This window comes from Sturnus vulgaris, chromosome 2 (assembly GCF_052056855.1).
Source record: "Sturnus vulgaris isolate bStuVul1 chromosome 2, bStuVul1.hap1, whole genome shotgun sequence".
Taxonomy (NCBI): Eukaryota; Metazoa; Chordata; class Aves; order Passeriformes; family Sturnidae; genus Sturnus; species Sturnus vulgaris.
This window is the reverse complement of record NC_142244.1, coordinates 52,865,583-52,887,923: the sequence shown is the minus strand read 5'-3', so window position 1 is coordinate 52,887,923 and position 22,341 is coordinate 52,865,583. Positions and strand designations below refer to the sequence as shown.

The following is a 22,341-nucleotide window of genomic DNA, read 5'->3' as shown; positions in this document are numbered from 1 at the left end:
TAGCATTCATTACAGACACTGATTAGAGAGGGTGATAAAGACATTGCTGGAGATCAAAGCCCATCTTGGACTGGGGAAAAAAAAAAAGCATGCAAAGTAGCATTTTAAATGGATGCATTTATTTAATCTATTTGCTGCTGATATTTTCATACACCTAGTTTAGTCGTATTAGATTCAGAAGGTGTAGCCGAGGCTTTAATTTGCTTCAGTTCTGGTCTAATAGGCATAAAGACACCAGAGGATTCCAAAATACTGAACTCAGAGGTACTCTGACAAACCTTTGTACTCATAATAACAAGAGCTGGTGTGAGCTTATACAATTGAAAACTAATTGCCCAACCAACGTGCTCATTACCATATTGATGCAGTTCATAAATCAAAGCCCTGCCTATTCAAGCTGCTTACCAGTCTTGCATTAAGCAGCATATTTCAACTGAGAAATGTAGCATGTTGCCAAAACACCGCAGAAACTTTGTAAGACTGAGTGCAAACCTGGGGAGCTGAAGTGCTGCAAACCTGGCACTAAAGTGTTTGTTCCTGTTTGTTTTCTGAATATGTTCTGATCTAGCCTTGTCAGTTTCCCTAATAATGTACTGGAGCACAGGAAGAGGTCCTTAAGCAGCAGGGAGCTGCTGGCAATTTTTATCAATCTGGCTTCCTACAGCAGCTTCTTTGCTTAACCAGGAGACTCGCACACACTTTTTTTTTGGAAGAATTACGGTACTTATGCCAGCTGAATCGAGGTGCATACATTAAGAATGCAGGCTTTTTGTACAGGGAAAGAGAGAGTAAGGCTCTTAGCTAAGAAACCTAACTTAGTCATCTAAATTAGGCGCCTGAAGTTAAATTCTTTGAGTAGCCTACTAAGGAATCTGAAAGTACAGTTCATCTGCCTAAACAAGTGCCTACCTGCAGGTGCCAAGCAGTGCCCCTGAGATGCCCTGCTGAACTACGACATCCACACAGTAGGAATGTCAGAGGAGCTGGAGGAGATTCACACCTCTGAGCTGCCAGCTGAAGGCCAAGTGGGTTAGCTTAGGACGTCTCAAAGGACATTAGAAGCCTATGTTTAGGCAGTTGAATTTACCTATTTTTCCTTCAGGTATTCAGCCAGCTGGCTTAATTATCAGAAGCAATCAGGTCTTGTAAGCGGGATTAATGTACTTGGGCAGGGTTCAGAAGCTACTGGGGTCTGGCTGCTTCCCACTCTCCAGACTGGCTGGTTTCAGACCAACTGAGGCAGTTCTTATCCCAAACACCACTGTCCTGTGAGTTATTTTTCTCTCTGTACTTCGCTCAGAAAGCAGCAGAGAGATGTAATTTTTACGTGGTATCTCCTGGAATGAGTGTAGTAGCTCCTGGTGGCTGCTGGGGCATCTCTTCCCCTGCACCAGGCTTTCACCCCTGTGCTGGCCATGGCCACAGGTGGCAAGGACAGAGGGTGCTGAAGGCAGAATCAAGACATCGAAATTGCTTTGAAGATCAGGACCAGGACTTGAAATTGAACTTGTTGGTATAAAGGAAGCTTGAAGCAGAAGCACTGCATTAAAGGGTTATTGAAGGGTGTTGGAACCGTTGGGGGAATTTAATAGATTGTGGGAAAATCAGAAGCTTGGAGGGGTGTAGGGGATTACTTAAGATTATTTGTTTATCCCTGTTTAAGAGAACTCAGTTCAGGGAAGAAAGGGCACATATTTCTAATTAAATGTAACTCCTTTCCATAAACAATATTAGCAAGAAGAATTCATCCTATTAAAACAAGTGCTGATCTTCAGTCATGATGCTTGATGAAGCTTCAGTCCGTTATGTTCTTTGTGCAAATTCAATCATGACCATTAGTAAATAAAACATTTTTTACTGATGGAAGATGCAAAGTGATTAAGGCAAAGCTTTAATGACAGAGAAATTTTGATTCTAGCTTACAAATCTTCTGCTGGCTCTGTGGTCACAGCAGATGCAAGCGTCCAATTCCTTATATGCAAACTGTGGACAATAATGATTAAAACTGAAATTAATATGAACTGATACTTTCTCACGAAGGCACCCTAGACAGTGATATGTTTTTCTTTTTCAGAGAGGGGAATAAATTTAAAGAACTTAATTTCTTTCATTTTAAGGAGTTATTAACCATACAAAACCAGACCATACCAGTTTCTGACCCTATGAAATGCCAAAATAACTGCTTTTGGCTGCTAGTCAGTGTCACAGGTTCAGCAGAGATTTCTCAGAGGGACATGTACAATTTTAGAAGATGCAGGCTGCAAAAGATAATTTTTTTGATAAATAATTTTGAATAGAGAAGAGCTAAACAGAAAAAAAACTAAAGCCAAGCTGCTTGTTATTTACCTAACTTGTAGAGTGAGAAGTGGTTGTCTTATTTTTCTTTCAGGAGCTTAAAAATGAAAATATATTAATAGAACAGTGTTATGTAACTATATGTTATCATAGTCATCCTCCAGTATTAAAAAAATTGGTCCTTCCAGTTTCTCTCCACTTGTGCAAAATGAAGATTAATTTCCAAACAGTCCATTGAGCATCTCATGAACACACATAATGGAATTCATTTTACAAGCTGAAGGAACAGGAGCTCATACCTGTGTGCCTTTGCTTGCAGAAAGGATGTGTCCTGACTTTGGTGTGGACTGGCAGTTTAGATAAAAACCTGGGATCTTACCAATGTGAAGCTCATCAGCCAAAGGGACACAGACATTTTTTCCTGTGTGGTTTATCCAGTGTTATTTCAAAAATATTTATCAGGTGTTGGTTCATTTTGGAGTTTGTGTTTATGAACAGTGTCCGTGTATGGCTGGCTGCTCTTCCTGTTCCACATTGATTGTCCTGCCCATATAAAAACAAAGCCAAAGTATTCTAGGACAATATCTTTACATCAGGTTTAATTTCTCAAGCAATTCAGAGTGTAATCTAAACTCACTCAAAAATGCCTTCTAAAAGCAGGTAGTCAAACAACCTCTGGCCAATATCTCATCAGGAGATTGATGGTACATTTCATACCTGTAAGACAAGGTACATGAGGCAGAAGAGGAAAAACAAAGTAACCCATTGAATGCAGTGGTAAAAGGTGCCTATTGGCAGAAGGAAAGACAGATCTTATTCTTTGAAGATACTGTACTGCTGCTCACACATTCCTGCCATTTGGTTTTGCTCGGGATTGTAGCAATGCTATTGACGGGCTGCACAGGGCAGAAAGATTTGCAAATTCAAGGCCCACTTTATGTAAACTAACTAGAACTGAACATTGCCCATGGATCTAAGCTCTTAGAAAAGGCAACAGTCATATCTCAGAGGGTATTTTCTCACTTTATTTGCAATTACCACGTGGTGTAAGGTGACAATGACAGTGCTTTTGGAAATGCTGGTTTAGGCAGAAATAAATTGAGTCAGCATACTGGCAGGATGCTAGTGCCTCTGCTGGAATAAACTCAGCCTCAAGCTCAGCTAATAGCACAAAATGTGGCAATGATTCCTCTCGTAGCAGTCTTTCCTCCTATATGTCGAAGTAGGTCCAGCTATAAATAAATTGTTGACATTGCTGTGTTAAGAGGGTGCTTGGAAAACAGCACATCTGCCACCAACAGTTGCACCTAACATGAACATAAATGCAAGCACTATTAAATTAACAAAGTGTCTCTTTATCATTTTAGTTTATTGCATTTGAGAAGGTATTTTATTTTCCTTGGCAATGAGAATGAGCTTCTGACATAGTGGAGGTGGAGGCAGTGATGGCAAAGCTGGTAGTAGACAGACTTGGTAGTGAAGCTGTTCTGGGATAATGAACACTTCTGAATTGAGATAACCCTCACTAAACTGTCATATAAAGTAATTCCTGAAAAATGGCTGCCTCAAGATGTGGCTTAATTTGCTGACTGACTCGTTCATAACAGCACCAAATTTTTTGCTGAATAAAATACTGCTTAACTCCAGTGAAGGCAATCAGGAGCATGAGGTGTAAGAGAGGCCAGCATCTCAGAGCCACCTCCTTCACTCACTGAAATGAGTCAGGATGGACGCAGATATGGCAGCATCTGTGCCAAGCATCTGTGCCTCAAAGATTTCTCAAGGTGAAAAGTAATCTACAGCTACAAGCCTGAGTACATGAATACATCCATTACACAAGTAGAAGGGTATTGCAGCATTTCTATTTTTGCTGTTTGCCCTGTTCAAAAGCAATAGAGAAAAACACTTCCAAAATTTAACTATAACTCAAAGACTTCTCACCCTGTATTTCCAGTGACAATACATCCTTCTCCCTTCCAGGCTAAATTTGCAAATAACTGATTTATAATCAAACTCAGAGGCCCATGTGTCCAGTAACTTGCACTACAGCTACATTTTGCAGTGTATGCAGAAGTCGGTCTGCAAGCTATGATTCTATTAATATATAAAAAAAGGAAAGGCTTGTAAAGCTTTGGCAGCAAATGTAGGTCTTGATGAAACATAGGCAAAAAATAATTAGGATTTGCAAGTGACACGGAGGCTAATTTTGGTATTCCTTTACACTGGCTTTACACTACATCAAAAGGCATTTCACTGCCTACCTTTTCAAAATCTGACAGCATCCAAACTCAAGCAGTGGGAACCTGACTCCAGGTGCTCCAGGTGATAAAGCAAAGCACGATGTTAAGGTCTGGCATAATGTGAAGAATGAGGTCATGCCGTATTTTTAGAAGTGCCTGGTGTTCCTATGAAGCATGCTCTTATTCCCTCTTTTTATTTTTTTCCCTCCCCTCTCCTTTTTTTTCTGTCTTTTTCTCTGAATAATTTGGCCAATGCTTGCAGAAGGCTGTTTTCGCCCCAGGGATTCTCACACATATTTCTGTTGACAGAGTTCTTGTGCAGCAAGGAAGCTGCAATGTCTTTTGTTAAGGATTTGCTCACTTCTTTTTCTGTTCTGCCCCAATGCTTGGAGGATCTTTTGTCTACTCACGCAGTTCCTGTTGTTACACTTATGGAAATTAACTGAATTGAAAAATATGGGGTTACCTTGCAAAACAGGTAAAATTATCAACAGGAAAAAATCCTAATCTCGTCATTTGCTCTTAGTCTATGTGTCTTGCATTCTCTTGCTTTGTTTGCCTAATTTTTCAGGGGAATATTGTATAAGTCAATAGAAAATACTAAGTAAAGTCATTGTGAAAGGGGAAAAAAATGCACTAGGGCCTGAGAGATAAAAACTTTTTATTTTAGATAAGTGGTGTACTGCTCCAGCCAAGATCAGGAGTTGATTTGCTGGTTTACTATGTCACTTCAGATTTAAATTTAATTTAAACTGAAAAAGTTATATTCACGTGCTCTGTCATGCCAAAATACATAATGGGTATTGAAATGCAGTAATTTAAGCCATGTTTGAAAAGCTGGTCTAGGTGACTTGCTATTAGAGTAATGCTATGAAATAAATCATCATAATTTTATTTCAGGCAGAGGGGAATCGAGCCAGTAGAGCATGATACACAGAAGTTGATCTGTCAGGCTTCACATACACACTTGCATGTGCCAGACCTATGAGAACTTCCCTTCCATAGCATGTCACTAGCTATATCACAAATCTGTATTAATTTACTGATGATTTGTAAGGAGTTTTCATTAATAAATAACATTCTAACATTTGTAAGTTTTAAACTCAAGTGTGTGAACAGCTGAAGTTGCTACACTCAGATATGCATTTCACATTTAGCAAAGGAAAAAAAATCCTATGTTGCTTTTTAATGTTTTTGCACTTACTAATGCTTCTTGGTGTCAGTTCAGGTTGGACAGTTACCTCTGGTAGCTCTGCATTCCATTTTTAGTTGAAAAACCTACATATACTTTCATTATTCCACATCCTTACCTACACTAGCTTCTACCAGTACAGCTACCATATATATTTAGAATTACATATGCACACAAAAGTAATCTCCCTATTTAAAAAGTCTTGAAGACCTTTTCCAGAAAGATGACTGGTTTTCAGAAATTGTATGTGCATACATTCATCATTGTGGAGAGAATTACATTCTTTTGCAGGATTGTCTTAGAGGCCTTTTGTGACATGTGCAGATTTAGCTCTGAATTTTCAGAGCACTCTGACTTACAAATTTTGCAGTGGACAGGATTTCTAAATTCTCTGCATTGCCAAGAATGCTCCATTTTTACAAGCTAGAAATGTCTATGTGTAACTCTTTATAAACATGGAATTTAATATTATATTTTATGGTCACTGCTAGATTGAGTAAGATATGTTGCACAGGATGAACAAGGGTAAACTGACATTCTCTCTTCTTACCACTTCCTCCTCAGAGATTTTTTGCCAGATTTTTAGCCATACTTGCACAGAACCAGACTGCTTTTGCATACTTGATTTCTTCCAGTCTCATCCCAGGAAAAATAAAGAGAACAATAGAATAAGTAAATCCAGTAAACAGAAAAACTCTTTCATTATTTTTGCAATTAAACTGTAAAAATTGCAGTTTTACATCATATCCTGTAAAAAAACAAAACTCATTTGAGAGAAATAACATAGCAAAGTTTTAAAAGAAATTGGGTATTAGTTTTAAAGGCTAGTAATATAGAATTATATAGAGAGATAATGAAAAATACAATATTTTGGATGATAATTCATGTTTGGAAGTCTAAAGCATCATCCCAAAGTATTAGAAATAAAAAAATACATAATTTACTTATCCTGTGCATTCCTGCTGCAGAATTTGATGTGTACAAGGCAGAAACTGACATACAGAAAGTTCCACCTAAATATGAGGAAAAACTTCTTTATTGTGTAATAACTTCTCTATGACTAGAACAGATTGACCATGGAAGTTGTGAAATCTCTCCCTCACCTGACACATTCAAAAAATGTCTGGACACAATCCTGTGCCATGTGCTCCAGGATGGCCTTGCTTGTGCAGGGAGGTGCACCCCCTGAGGTCCCCTCCAACCCAAGCAATCCTGTGATCCTGTGAATTCCCCTAACTGCTTCTGGAGCATTTCTTGCTAAATGTTTGGCTTATTACAGCAAAGATGTTACTATGAACACAGAGGTGTATTTCCACAATGTCATCACAGCAGATCCTGCTTGGCAGCATTACCAAAATTAAAGAGGGTCCAGGAAATAGGCCAAGGAAAGAATGACAATAGGATGGGGTGAAGACTGGGAAAGAGAATCTCTGGAGAAAACCCTGGACACCTAAGCACTGCTACCTCTTTTGGAATTACCATCAGATGAAGAAGGGGACAGCCACCAGCAGCAATGGCTGGTGAGCACAGCTCACCCTCCCACCTGATGTGGGCAGCCAGGCCAAAGCTCTTTTGCTGCCCTGGGTTGTCTGCTAGAGTATGCAGAACTTTTTGGCTTATAGCTGGCTTTGTGTGATGGGAGTGTGGCTTTTTGCAGGGTGCTGGGTGTCAGGAACTGAGAAGCAAAGGTGATGGCTCATAGTGAAGCACAGATGATAATCACCTGAAATGGCAAGAGGCTTTTTCACTGTGACCACAATGTACAAGATATTGTGTGAAAAGTTGGTTATTCCAATCATTCCATCTAAATGTGAGAATGTGTTTTCTTTTTCGAAGACACTGTGCTCAATTAGTTCTCCCACTTCTGGAAGTGAAGTCAGTTCTGTGTAGATGGCTAACCTGAAGCACCTGAGAAAATGAGGCCTTCAGAAGCAGGTTTCTCATTCATGCATAGATAATGTAATCTATTTTTATTATGTACCACAGATATGGGCTGAAATTCTTCTTGGCATTATTTGTCCCTCTAAAGGCTGGATGACTGGTGCAAGCTTTTTGTCTAGACGTCCTCTATAGTTTTGTATTAGGCAGTCAAGCCAGGAGGGAGACTTCTCCCACATCAAAATGGTAAACAAGAAAAGTGAGAGAATTTACCTTCTGGAAGCATTTTCCTCTCCCCACTGACTCCAGCAGGAGGTTAGACAGTTTACAATAATGTCTGACGTTTAAATAGCTATCAATAGCTGAGAGGAGGTCTACATAAACAATGGGTACCTGCCTGCTCACATCTATTACAGCTGCAGTTCAAATGACAAAGGTAATACAACAAATCCAAATTTCCTGGATGTGTAACAGTATTCTTTCTATTACCAAAGGTATTGTAACAGTAATATATACACTAACCAGCACTAAAATATGCCTAGCTGGTGTGCATTGCTCAGTTTATGGCACATGCAGTGACAGGCACATCACATGCCAGCATCTTACTTTGCTTGCTTCCCACTTTGACAGTCACAGTGCTGCCTTCTGACACATCTTCCTCATCACTGACAGGTTTGCCACGTACAGCAAAGGCTTAAGCTTCTCTTTTTATTTTGAAAAGCTTCTGTTCTGCTTTTGTCTCTCACAGATGGAGTACTGAAACAATCATTAAAATAAATACTAACAATATTCAATCTGTCACAAGAAGTAAATGACATGTATGAGTGAATGGAAGCTATTCAGTGATGTAAGATCAGTTCTTCAGCTGCTCCCTTCTCCCAGTGCATTGGAGGTGCACTGCCCAGATGTGAGCACGGATTTTAAGACCTTTAAAGCAGACAAGGCCAACTCCATGTAGTAATGAATTCTCTGGTATTTTTAGCCTCCTCCTTTTCCTTTTCAAATCTATTGGAAATGGGCAGGTCCTGCACTGCACTGGCAGTTCACTGAATTCGAGACAGAGAAAATCATGCCTGTACTGACATCTTTTCTGTCTGTTTTCCCTATGACATTTCTCTATGTTTTGTTCCTTAGTCTTCCCTATGGCATTTTAATAGCTTTATCAGAGCAGTGTAAAAGTTGTCAGTGATTTAACAGACAATGAAAATACAGTGAACAGAGGCATGTTTAGATAACAAGCATATGTTTAACATCACTTTAAATTATTCTGAACTGTTGAGTCAATAATCAACTCAGAGTCATTAATTAAAACACATTTCTACATTTGCCATTTTCCCAGTCTCTAAGCAAAACAAGTCATAATTCTCATGTTTTAAGTTTATTTAACCTACATACATTAAATATTTTTGAAGACGCACAGTAGAATAGTAAAGTGAAGTAAATTTGATATGGACATTTCATGTTTCCGTGTTACTTTTGCTGATGCACTCCATCGCAAGCACGTTGTCTATTTTTTTTTTTTTTCAGGAGCTGAAAGGATTCAGATGTTTTGTATGAGAATCCAAGCATTAATAATGACTGTGTGATCATAGTTTTGGAAAACTAAGAATACATTTCCTGGCTACACTTGCAGATTTATGTTTCTTAAGAAAAGCAAAAATGAAGTAATTTTCATCTCTGATGGATGAAACCCATTGGAATGGAAACTAACATCTATGAAGAAGAACAGGGGTCACCTTATCTTACATCTGCAGAGTGCCTGGGAACTCCAAAGGAAGCCAAGTATGAAGAACACCAAAGAAAGATAGAAAATCAGACAAGTCCATATGAATTTCAGAATGCATTACTGGAATCTGAGCTGAGCTTGCTGTCTGTGTCATCCTTATTGGACCACAATGAGACATCCTTACAACTTGGCATGGCTGCAGGGAGTGCCAGTGCCATCAACCAGCCCCAGACAAAGCAGCTTTATGAAGATTTATCCTGTTCTACAATGCACACGTCAAAGGAACACCCTTTAAACCTTCCCGTGCACACAGAATGGCCAGTCCTCACAGGAAAAAATTCAGACAAGAAACCAGAAGCAAATTATGAGATCAGAGTCATAAAACACAAATCATGTGCTATCACATTTTCTGATTTCGAGTTTTTATCACATGAAGCTGACACCAAGCTCCATATTTGTGAGGCAGGAGAAGCAGATGATTTTTATTCTGAAGAGGAAGAAGCAGATAACAGAGGTGATGATGATACACTTAAAGAACTGCCACTCTATGAGGCATTTTTCAAAGGTCTTCAAAGAAGGAGTGTTTCTCAAAGAAAGCAAGCTAAACATGAACTTACTAAATATCAGCATATCTGTCATTTAGAAGACTTCAATAATCATTCCAAAAAGGCATTGAAGGACCATGACAAGGAAGAAAAACACATGGAGCTGGAGGTAATACAAGCTACTCATAAGTTTCAAGTGTGTTTTAAATAAGTGGTGTCATTTATGGTTGGTCACAGGAGGAAAAGGAATTGTGTACATTTTTATAGGGTGATAATTATTGTGAATTACAAAATTAAGAACCTAAACCTATAGTAAAAGTATACTAGTTTTTTTTACTAGACAAATCTTACTTCAGATTGACCACACTTCTATTAGCCTGAACTTCAAACTTTGTTTTTCTGGTTTCTTTTTTATTTAGATGGGAACATTGGCTCCATTTCCTGCATTCCTACAAGAGCATGTATTGTGCCATATACAGCACACAGTCTCTAAAGACGGTTCCATGTTTAGTCTTAGAGCAGAATATATTTCTTCATGCTGAAAGATGGGCTTTTAGTGTGGTGGCACTGTAGCACTAAGCCACCTAACCCACAGCACTTTTTCCACTCAATAACTGTTTTCTGTACTATTATTTCATTAAAATAACGTAGAGGACAAATTAGAGAGTGGTATATAATAATTTTTGGTTGGTTGGTTGGGTTTTTCTGGTTTTTTTTGTATCTGTGCTGTTATATAGCATGATGTTCTATAGACCAGTGACCAAAATGAAAACAGAAGTTTCAGGACAAAATTAAAAACCCTGTGTAATAAAAATCATCCAACTATATATAACCTTTCTAGAAAAGAAATGGTGAGTAAATTAACTTTGTTTATTGGAACTGGAGGAACAGAAGCCTCCCAGTTGAATTGTCATTAGTCAGAACAATAAGCACGGTTTCCCCCTGCTTGCAGCTGGTGACAAAGCAAATGACTGGAGCTAAACACATTTATCATTGGAGAAGTTCAGTTCTAGTACATAAATATGATGTGACTCCAAATAGTGGGCAAAACCAAACCCTTAGAATTCCAGTGTTCCTGACCTTGTAGCACAAATTGATCTTAACCTGGAGGCCAGGCGTACCGTTCCTTCCTCTCTCTTCTTCTTCCTCCAGCTTTTAAAAGTTATTTTCCATGTAAAATTGCTCTGTGCCTTGAAAATCAGGCTGTAATCCTGTAGTCTTTTACGTAGTGTTTTATTTTACTCTCCCTGCAGTTCTTCTTTTACTTCTAGTGCTTATAACACAGAGTTGCTTCTGCGTTCAGTTGATTTCTGATTAAATGAAGAGAAGCAGAATTTGGACTATAATGTCCACATTTATGTCAAAACTATGGTGTAAAATACTTAACTGCTTTTCTCCTTTAGTACTAATCTATCTCCAGTTTGGGGTGACTAATTATGCCTTTAACTGACTGTGAGTTTTGTGCTGTATTTCATAAATATCCCAACTTCACTGCAGAAACCCATCAGCACACGAAGAAATAAGCCAGATTTTTAAAATTTTTTCTCAGCAGATATTAGAAGATCAAGGCCCAAAGATGGCTCCCAAACAGCACAACTTTTAATGCAATACTTGCCCTGATTCTCATGACACGTGGTTTATTAATAATTGCATTCTTCTTCTAACCTTACTTCCTCCTTTACTCAGAAACATTCACAATAATGAAAATAATATACCTCCAAATGGATGCACAACATCCTTTGCATGTTGTTTTCTTTACTGAAGGTCATTCCCATAGATAAAGGGGAGACGTCAGGAGATGTTGTCATTTAGTTTACTTTATGTCTATGCCATAAAATAAACTCAAGGATGCAGCTTATAGTGCAAAATAATGGATTATAAATTGCCAGACAAGCATGAGAAATTACCTAGTAAATCTCAGTAAATGTGTCAAAACATTTCAAAACCTATATGCAATGTTGCAGTCCTGGTTTTGATTTTTTTCTATGTAAATAAGTATGCATCATTCTAGGAAACCTTCCAAGAATTTAAAAAAAATTAAAAATATTGTCTCTCAAATTTTAGCAGCAGTCATGCATTACTATGCAGACTGAAAGCTCCCCCCATGAGTCAGGTTGAAGCAAATGTATGTAACTGTCAAATTATTTATTTCTATTGTTTAGAAATGGTGTTAGGGAGGAATGTCTTTCTAGTGGAAAGAAATTAAATAAATAAAGACAGCATGGGATAAAAATGCTGACAAGAGCAACTATAACTGCAAAACCTTAAACTTAAAAATCATATAATAAACATTATTATATGGCTGATTACTTCGGCCATACAGATACAGACAATCATACACAGCACCCTGCACGAGATCCTGGCTAAATCCTTGCTACTGGAGTTCACAGTGAAATTGTGTTTAAGATCTCTCCTGCAGGGGCATTCCTAGCCAGATGTACCTGTTACTCACTGCAAACCTTCTATTTGAGGTCTAGAAAGGAGGAAAGGCTGTCACCTTCTCCAAGATGGAAGCGCTGGCCCTTGCAGGCAGTCACCACAAGCAGAGTCAGTGTCCCAATCTCCTCTTAAATAGCTGTTGCACACATTTAGGTGACCACTCTTGAACTTCTTGTTTCATTCTAATTAATAAACAAAGATAAATCTTCAAGTGCACTGAGCGGTAAACAAGTAGAGGGAAGATGGAAAAAATTCAACTTGTGTATGCTGCCAACTCTATATCAAGTGGAAGAAACTGCTGAAAACAATTCATATAATGATGCCCTTTAAAAAAATGTTCTTTCTTCTTTTTCCAAAGGCATACAGCTTCTGCCTCTTCTGAGTGGTGCAAGATAAATGATACTTCTGTTCAATTTATGGATTCAGCATGGTCCCTGAGTTTCCACCCTTACAGCAGTTCCACATATATTTCCTGTGCTTTTTCATAAAATCTAGATTTGGCAATCTGTTTCTCTTTGTCAGGAGTCTGTAATCAACAGTACATTTAATGTCCAACACAGTTCTGCCCAAATACTTAGTCTAATGGTTGGACTAAATGTTCTTAGAGCTCTCTCCAGCCTAAATAATTCTATAATTATTTGGTTAGTTCTGTCCAGAGTTTCTTTTGCAGCTCTGGAGTGGACCTTCAGCCATTTTTCCTTGTTTAACTTCAAGTCTTCATATCAAACTGGATACAGTGTTTGTGCATGCATCCAGCTCTGTGTGCAGGGGCAATAAATGATTCAGAATAGCTTCTGAAACATAACATTTTTCTAGATTGTCATTTCTTCAAACTATACTGAGCATGGCACAGCAGAAGCGCATATTTAAGCAGGAACTACTATTCAACTTTCCATCAGTAAGCTTATCCTATCCTTATCCTTGCCTGAAAACACTATGTGTTACTTTCAGGAATAACATTTCAGGCAAGTAAATAAATGAAGCTATTTGATAGATATTAGGCAATAAGAAAGTATTATGAAATCATAGTCTTGACAGTGTGAATTGTCATGGATCTTCCCTCACCCTGGGGATTGTATAGAAATCCTGCTAATATTGTTGGCTATGGCTGCAAACTGAAAATCCTTTCTGGGGCAATTTCAAATAGTTTATTTGGGCAGCCCATATTAGCAATTGGAACAGCCAAAAAGGTTTCTGTTGCTGTTGACATTACTTAGGGCTCCTAAGAGAGTTGCCACAACTTCCTCTATTGGTTCTCTCTCCCTTGAGAGACAAGGGGATAAGTCAGGAAGGCCTCTTGCTGGAAAGGAACTGCTTAGAGTAATCATTAGGACGTGCTAGGTGCTTCAGCAGCCCCTCTGCAGCCTCCCTGTCTGCACTCATATTTACATCATGCCTCTTTCAACACATTTAGGAAGATCTAAACCAAACCTGCTTGTTTGTTTAAAGCACCATAAGGATGGACTAATATTTGCATTGAATGTTACCGTGTTCAGCTGGGTCAAACAAAGAGTGAGATGCCACTCCCCAGGAGAGACAAGATGACCGAAACAGATAATTTGGATAATTAAGGTAGCACTCACAATGAATATCTTTGTCAGGATTTGGCCTTCAGAATGTAAGTTCAAAGACTTTTGGAGGAGGCTGTGCAGGCATGGGAGCGGCCAGTGCAATGTCAGAGATAGCCTCTGTGTGCAGCCCTGTATTGTGTTAGCAGGGGAGCTGTGCCATCACCTTTCACCATCAGTAAATCTTCAAGGAAAACTGCAGTGTTCTAAAGGAGGTTTGTGAAAGCTCCATTGTTTTTGACATTTAAAGCTAAGGCAACTGAACACTGAAAAACATTTCAGAAAACAGTCATTTACTGGAGAAAAAATTGGATGATCAGTTTCTCTTTCCCTGATTATTCACTTACTGTCATTAACTTCCTTCTTCCATCCCTGTAGTACAGTTAGGTAAATTTTATCCTCATTACACACTCGTTACCAAATGAAAAGTTTGATAAGCATTATATCAGCTTAAAAAACAAGATTTAGGCTGGAATAATTTGCTGAAATGCAATATGGAAGTTTCTATAGCATCTGTCCCTCATTTTGTTTGCTTGATTCAGCTCAGGATGCAGTTGTCTTTTTGGGCTGTGAGCACACACTACTGGCTCATGTCCTGCTTTTCATCCACACAAACACCCCGAGTTCTCCTCCACAGGGCTGCTCTCAGTGAGTTCCCTTCCCAGTCTGTGCTCATGTCTGGGATTGCCCTGATGCAGGTGCAGCCCCTTGCACTTGGATATGTTGGACCTCAAGAGGTTCTTGTGGGCCCATTTCTCAGGTTTGTCCAGGTCCCTCTGGCATCCCATCCTTCTGTTGTTTCAACTGCACTGCTCAGCTTTGTGTCATCTGAAAACTCTCTGAGGGCGCCCTCAATCCCACTGTTGATGTCAATGATGAAGACATTGAAGAGCACAGGTCCCAAGACAGGGCCCTGAGGGACACCACTTGTCAGTGGCCTCCACCTGGACACAGGGCCATTGACCACAATTCTCTGGCTGTGTCCATCCAGCCCATTCCTTATTGACCACTTAGTCCACCCTTCAAATCCCTCTGACTCCAGTTTGGAGATAAAGATGTCATGGGGGACTGTGTCAAAGGCCATATAGAAGTCTAGGTAGATGACATTGCTCAGTCCCCTCCTGTCTCCTTCTCCTGTTGCTGCAGTCACAAGTAGAGGAGATAAATCACATAAAATTTATTCAAAAGCCATAGTCCTTAAAGTCAATTATCATTCCTTAAAATATATGTGTCCTTCCGTGTGACTTGCAAATATTTCAATCAAGTAATCAAACCCCATGAGAAAGGAATCAAAAAATTTTAAGTCTTTGACAATGAATTTGACCTGGCAGTGTGTTCAGATGGCCAAGAAGACCAATAGCATCCTGACCCTTTTCAGCAACAGTGTGGCCAGCTGGACCAGGGCAGTGACAGTGCCCCTGTACTCTGTACTAGTGAGGTCACACCTCGAATCCAGCACTGAGTTCTGCATCCCTCATTACAAGAAGAACACTGAGGGCTGGAGCCTGTCCAGAGAAGGGCAACAGAGGTGGGGAAGGGTCTGGAGCACAAGTCTGATGAGGGGCAACTGATGGAGCTGGGATTGTTTAGCCTGGAGAAAAGGAGGCTCAAGGGAGACTTCATCACTCTCCACCACCCACCTGAAAGGTGGGTGTAGTGAGGTGGGAGCCAGTCTCTTCTAACATGTCTCAAGTGAAAGGACGAGAGGAAATTACTCTAAGCTGTACCAGGAGAGGATCAAATTAGATATTATTAAAAAATTCACTTAAAGATTGGTTAATTGTTGGAATAACATGCCCAGGGAGGTAGTGGAGTCAACATCTCTGGGAGTGTGCAAGAGACATCTGGATGTGGCACTTGGAGATATGGTTTAGGGATGATTATGGTGGTGTTGGGTTGCTGGTTGGACTAGGTGATCTTGAAGGTATCTTCCAACCTTGATGACTCTGTGAACCTGTGAATTTTCCTTATTCAGATTGTACTGAGTTCATTCAATTTAAATAATCAAACCAGAGCAGCAGTCAAGCCTAGATCTGTGATGAGGTACAAGACCTGCCAAAGGAAGCTTCTTACCCTTGTACATGGGTGGCTCACACTCTGCTCAGTGCCTTGCTTAGCCACTCGGAAGCACTTTTCTGAGAGGTACTTTTCTGTTTCCATTAATGAGGCAGTGGAACTTAGGTGGAATTCAAGCTATCTGAAAATTGCCCTGCAATAGTTCCTTCTTCTCTAATTCAGTTGTACACGAGCAAAAACTTTAGAGGAACATATTAGAGTAAAGTACAAATTCCTAGTCTCATTCCTCCCATACTTTGGAAGTTTGTACTTCATTTTACCCTATGAAACTGAGACTCCAAAGCTAGAGGAGGAGAACGGTTGCAAACTTGTGATGGCTTCTTCGTGAGGAATAATACAGTTATTATTTTCTCCTTTTAGTCACCTTCTGCAGACATGGGAAGCCTACCCAGGTAGGAGAGCTGAGCACTGTAATAATAATACCCAGGGAGAACAGGTTATGAAGTCAAGGGGAGGAAAATGGGAAATTACTTGTCTAAGAAAGGAGTGATGAGCTGAGCTATATATATTCTAATTTCCTTTGTCTGTAAGATTTGCACTTTCTGTATTTCAGTGACACATTCTCGAGAGCTGATAGATAAGGATATGGTGACTCGAACTTTGCAGGGTTTTTAGTGTTTATGTTTGTTTTCTGCCTGCTTAGAAAAGGGGTTGGAGAACTGCTGATTACTTTAGCAGTGATCCATTATTATCAGTCAATAAATAATCATAATCAGCTGTTTATTATTAAGAGTCAGATAAATGCTGACTTAGGGACTTTAATTATTAAGTTAATGAAAGGATTTCTTGTTAGCTTCACAAATTTGAAGGCCTAATGGTGAATATAGCATTTTGCATGGAGTACTTTTTTCTGTTACCTCAGTATTCCTAATAGTGTAACCATTTCCCATTACAACGTGGCATTCGTTGTGTCCTGCTTGTTGTGGACATTAGCTATATGAATGTTTCTACTGAGAAATTATAGGAACTTTGGAAAATAACAGTAAACTTATAAGAAGAATAGTAATTTAAGGATATGCTAAAAGATCATACTGAAAATAATTGCTATATTGAAATCACGTAGGAAAACATGTCGATACTATCAAAATTACTGCCCTTTATCTCTTCGGCATACTTGCATGCTGCTTGCATGTTTTAATATATATTGTTGATGAATATAGAATTAAAAAATTAAAATGTGTATGGCCCTAGAAAAGATACATTAGCAGATTCACCTATTTTAAATCTCAAGATCATCTTCAGAAGGTATCAGTGGCTATGAGTTTGAGGTTAGAGAAAGGATGGACTCTGATTTTTGTAGAATAAATCCCATACATATTTATAGCAGTCCCTTTCATCTTGGGCTCTGCCAAAATCCTCCTGGGGAACAATTCTAATATGAGGGGACACAAGCTGTTCTTTATCAAAAGCAAAGCTGATAAACAAATCTCCATGTGATGGAGTGACAAACACTCAAATAATTCAGAGGGCTGCATTGCAGTTGATTCTACTGAGGAATACCATCACTCTAAAAATGTGTAGTATATAGTGTAATTTACTGGCATAGTGTGATTCTGAGAAAATTAAAATTAGGATAAACTAATGAAGAAAATTGGATAATTAGTCAAAAGGACAACTCGACTTTCAAACTCCTTTAGAAAATTTACAAAGTACATTTCAACTTGGCTTTGAATTAGGTTATATATATATATTTCATATATACAATATATATATTATAGAAGGTGAAATTATAGAATTACCTTGCACAGAGTGAAACCCTTGGGCTGTTCAGGTTAATGTGTAGAAGTTTATAGGTGTCCTTCCAAGAAAATACTGAACTGCCAACAAATTTTGTTGCACAATCTCATCAAAGCCCATGCACACACATTAAAAGACCCCACAAACAGCATTTTGGGAGCTTCTGCTTTAGTATGTTCAAGAATATTAGTGCACTGTTTATTGTTTATATTTATTGTTATTGTTTTTATTTATCTGCAAAGCTTCAGAAGACTAAATAGTTAACACAACAGATGTATTATACTAAAGAGGGAGAATATTCATTACTTGTAACTTGAGTTATGTTTTTTTCAAATATTGACTACTTTATTTGTTGTGTATTTGAATATTTTAGAATCATAAGACCACCTCAGGAAACAGCAATATTACTATTAGTCTTGCCAGAAAACATAAAAAAGATCACGTGTTTATGGTTGCACTGAGACCATAAAATAAGAGGTATATCCAAATTCTTCTTTAAAAGTATCTCAAAATATCTAGAACTTGTGCAGTGTGAGCCCATTCAAGTGTTTCATGTATCTCTACAGAAGGAGAGAAAAAGTCAACAGCAAATATGTCCTGTCTAAGTCAAGGCTGTGATGAACAACATTCCTCTGTCAGAGCATGGGAAGAGGCACTTGTGAGAATTACAGACTGAGTCTTAGGTGCAGAGAACCAGAAGAAATATGTAGAAATCTGTTAATCTGCTTATCGTTGAAATTAAGATATTTCTTCAAGGAACAGATGGAGACACTGGAAAATCTGTGGGATGAGCAGTAAGCAGAACCTGTGAGATCAGAAACTTGCACAAAAGATGAGGAGACTGGAGAAGGGTTGCATTTTAAAGCTCATTTGGCTGACAGGTGAGGATTTGATATGCTTTTCAAGTCAGGCAATAGAACTGAAGTATAGCAGAGAAAACAAAAACAAAACAGAAAACAGAAAGAAACAGAACTTTACTGAATCAACAACCTCACAAAGTATATTTTTTAATATGTAAAAGTTCTTTAGAGGGATTAAGAAAAAATAGTTACAAATTTCTTCATACACCAAAGTCCCACTGGAAGATTGTGGCACTTCCTATAAGCCATTTAGGTGCTTTTGAAACTTCTTCCTGGGTAACACATACCAAATTAATGAAAATCAGGCTCTAGTGATACAGCTAGGATCCTTCTGTCCTTCTTTTCATGAAATTTTAATAAAAATCTTAGCTTGATATTGTAACAGACAGATTTCTTTGGTAGTGCCATGGGACCCCAACTGATATGATCTGACATGCTAAGGGACCTATGCCCATCTTGGTACTGCCACATCACAAGCTACCATACAACCAGAAATCTGTGTGAACACACATACATGACTGAACCCAATGCAGAGAAACTTTAAAAAAAATTTAAACGTCATGAACTTCAAAGAGAGTTGATGGATCTGAGATTTCATTTTACAATATTCTTGTGTGGTTTCTTTCTATAGGAAAGTGTCATAAGCCTGATGCATTTTCTTAACAATCTCTCCAAGTATGGAGTATTTCAAATTGTAATAAAAATGGAAACAGATTGTTCTTTCTATCCAAGCTTTTGTTCAAACTGATGGTCTTGTAAAACTCTTGCCCAGTTTTGAATTATCTCAGACCCAAGACTTTTGCAGTGCAGGGGAATTTCCTCTGAATTAGCTTGGAGTTCTTCTGAAATAAATCAGACAGGAGACTGAAGTCTACATCTGCATTTGAAATATTTTTTCCAGAAATTAGCTTCAGTAAAATCTCATCAATCTTCTGTGTTGTATTACTGGGTCTCCTTATGTGTGCTTTCTATGGATTCTGAAATTCTTTGGCATTTAGACTATCAATCCAATGTTTCAAAGATCAGGTCTATAGGTAATGTTTTGGCATCACAGCTCATTTCTAATGTATGTGCAGAGAAACTTTGTTTGGCTTTAATCTTTGTGATGAAGCAATTAGTGATACAGTAGATAAACTACTGTAAGGTTTGCAGTTACTATTTATTGTTTGTATTCAAGCAGTATAATGGTGACATTTCAGTATTTACATAATAGGGACTTTTCACTGTGGCAAAAGCCTTGGGAGATAGTCTGGGGTCTGATTTACTTAAATTAAAATATAAGAAAAGCTGCTAAACCTGCCAAGAAACAACAGAACACTGCAACTTGTATGTATTTTATTCTCTACAATGTACAGCACATATCAAGATCAAGAGAAAAGTACACAAAGCCAGTAACTAGAAGAAAGAATATACAGGCTGCCTTTTATTAACATGCCAAGATAGGTGCCTAAACTGAGAGGAAGTGGAGTACTGAGTATTTGTGCAACTGAGGACCTAGACTCCGAGAGTTCACCTCAAGCTGTACTTTTATCTGCTGTGTTCCCAGGTATTTTCCCAAGGTATTACAAATAACTGGTGATACATAGAAAATCATCACATTTGTGAGATAAAAGATGATTAAACTAAAAAATATTACCCCTGGAAGACAGAAACATTCCAAAGGCCTTGGGGTTTTTTAAAATAAAAGTTTCAATACTATGATGCATATCTAATGCAAGGGGTATCAAGATACTCCTCTGTTTTGTGTAACACAGACCACATGCTATCTTGAATTGTCCAAGCCTTGTCTTGGGGGACACATAATGTCACTGAGGGTTTAAAAAAAAAAATTAAAAATTGAAAGAGAGAAATGGGATTAAAAAGCCTAAGTGGGAAACCCCCTATATTCCAAGCAAGCAGAGACGAATTCGTTTCTTTCTGAAATAAAGGCAAAAACAAATTAAAGAAGTTCAGAAAATACCTTTGAAACACAATTTTCAGACATGACAAAGCCTGCATTTTGCATATGAATGACAGACAGCAAACTCTAAAATTGCCACTTCCTCAAGTAAACGAATTTTCCATGAATGCAAAGAAAAATAGCAGTAAACTCTAACATAGTAAGAATTGCTATGTATACATTCGCAGTTTTTATCTCCAATCATCTTCTCTTGTATACAATGTTTCCAGTTTTGCAAAAAAAAGTTCTCAAGAAGATGAGTTTAAGTTGCATTAAACAGAACAAAGATATCTAAGCCAAAAATAATAATAAAAAAAACCTAGACCTTCTTGATGGGTGCTTTTTATCTTATTTGGAAATTGTGTTCAAATGGTTGTAAATGTTAAGAAGTGCTCACACAAGCACCATGGAACACAAGGCATATAATTCTAATCCAAATTACAATGAATCTGCAAGAGTAGCAAGTATGAGTTGAAAACTGTAAAAATTTGAGAAGGAAAATTTGTTTATGTATCCAATTTAAAATTGGCAGTGTATATCAAAAAACCCAACCTCTTAGGTATAGCATGACAAATAAAAGCATTCCATTTTGCAAAGGAAGTAATTATTTTAAAATCTGGGGTTACTTTAGTTCAGAATAAAACTCCTCAAAGATTCAAAATTCTCCATGACAGTGAATAATCCTTTACCCTGGGTGTGATGTGTCAGGAGCCTCCAGCAGCTTGATAGGTGGGCTACTAAGGAGCTTGGATAGCCTAAATGGCAGGTAAAGGTATTTTCCCCAGAGGAAAGTTGTCAAAATTTAGCTGTCTTTGAAAAGCAATTCAAGTCTGATGCATTGACAAATATCAATTAGACAAAAAGAAAATCACTTATCATGTAAGATATGAAACTGCTATCATTTTGGCATTTTAAATTCAAATATATGTTGGGGGGTTTGCAACCAGGCTGGCTTCTACACTATCTAAGCAGGGTTTTTCCATCAGGGCTAAACTGCACATTGATCAGTTTGTGCACATTTTCCCTCTCAGAGTTGCCTAGCCCAATTCCTTTTGGAACTGTTTTGGGGGTTTGGGTTTTGGTTTGTTGCTTGGGGTTTTGGTTTTTTTATGGGTGGCAATATAACATTGGGACTATACAGAGGTAAGCAGGATTGGAGAGCAATTGGGAGATCTTGTCAGTTTTTTAAGTCCCTCAAGCGTTGCATTAAGATGAGGTGCTAAAATCCAAACTATGATCCTTCCAGCTTTTATCCTGTCATGTTTGGATATACCCAAGGTGCACATAAAGCTTTCTTCTCAAGGATATCTAGAGGTCTTCGTAAACCTACAAATCTTGCAATTCTACATTATACTGCATTTTGCTAGCCAGATTTTGCTTATTATTGCTACTGTTAAGTATCCTGCATTTCAAAATACGCTTGTTTGAAGTACGTAACTGGAGAAACTAGCTGAAATCCTTGAATTAGCCTAGGAATTGTTTGGTTTCAGTTATTTGCAGAGTAATACCAACAGATCTCTTTATGTGGATTTTGTGGTTGATGGGGCCTTCCTAAAATATTCCATATCACAGGAAACTGAAATATTTGCAAATAGAAATCACTGCTGGTAATCATCCCACAGCAGGGTTTTTTTTCACTCTTTCTTATAATTCTCCTAGTAATTCCGAACAGTAATGTTTTCCTGTTCTTTTTAATATCCATTACTTTTATAAATAAACCTTACCAAATACCTTAACAAGGATAAACGGAATTTTTGAATGCTTTCAGTTAAGGCACTTTGCAAAGAGACAGGCAAATACAAATCAAACTAAAGTACTCCAAAATACAAACTATATTAGAACTGAG

At 38.2% G+C, this 22,341-nt stretch overlaps 1 protein-coding gene across 1 annotated transcript in view; it reads left to right on the top strand.

Moving 5' to 3' along the window:
• The window catches only part of STARD13 (StAR related lipid transfer domain containing 13), a 283,362-nt gene that overhangs the window by 34,477 nt on the left and 226,544 nt on the right, over positions 1–22,341 (top strand). Inside the window, exon 2 of the mRNA XM_088159560.1 lies at positions 9,133–10,045. Within this exon, the coding sequence (XP_088015686.1) occupies positions 9,290–10,045 (756 nt within the window). The 5' untranslated portion in view covers positions 9,133–9,289. The remainder of the gene's footprint in view (positions 1–9,132; positions 10,046–22,341) is intronic.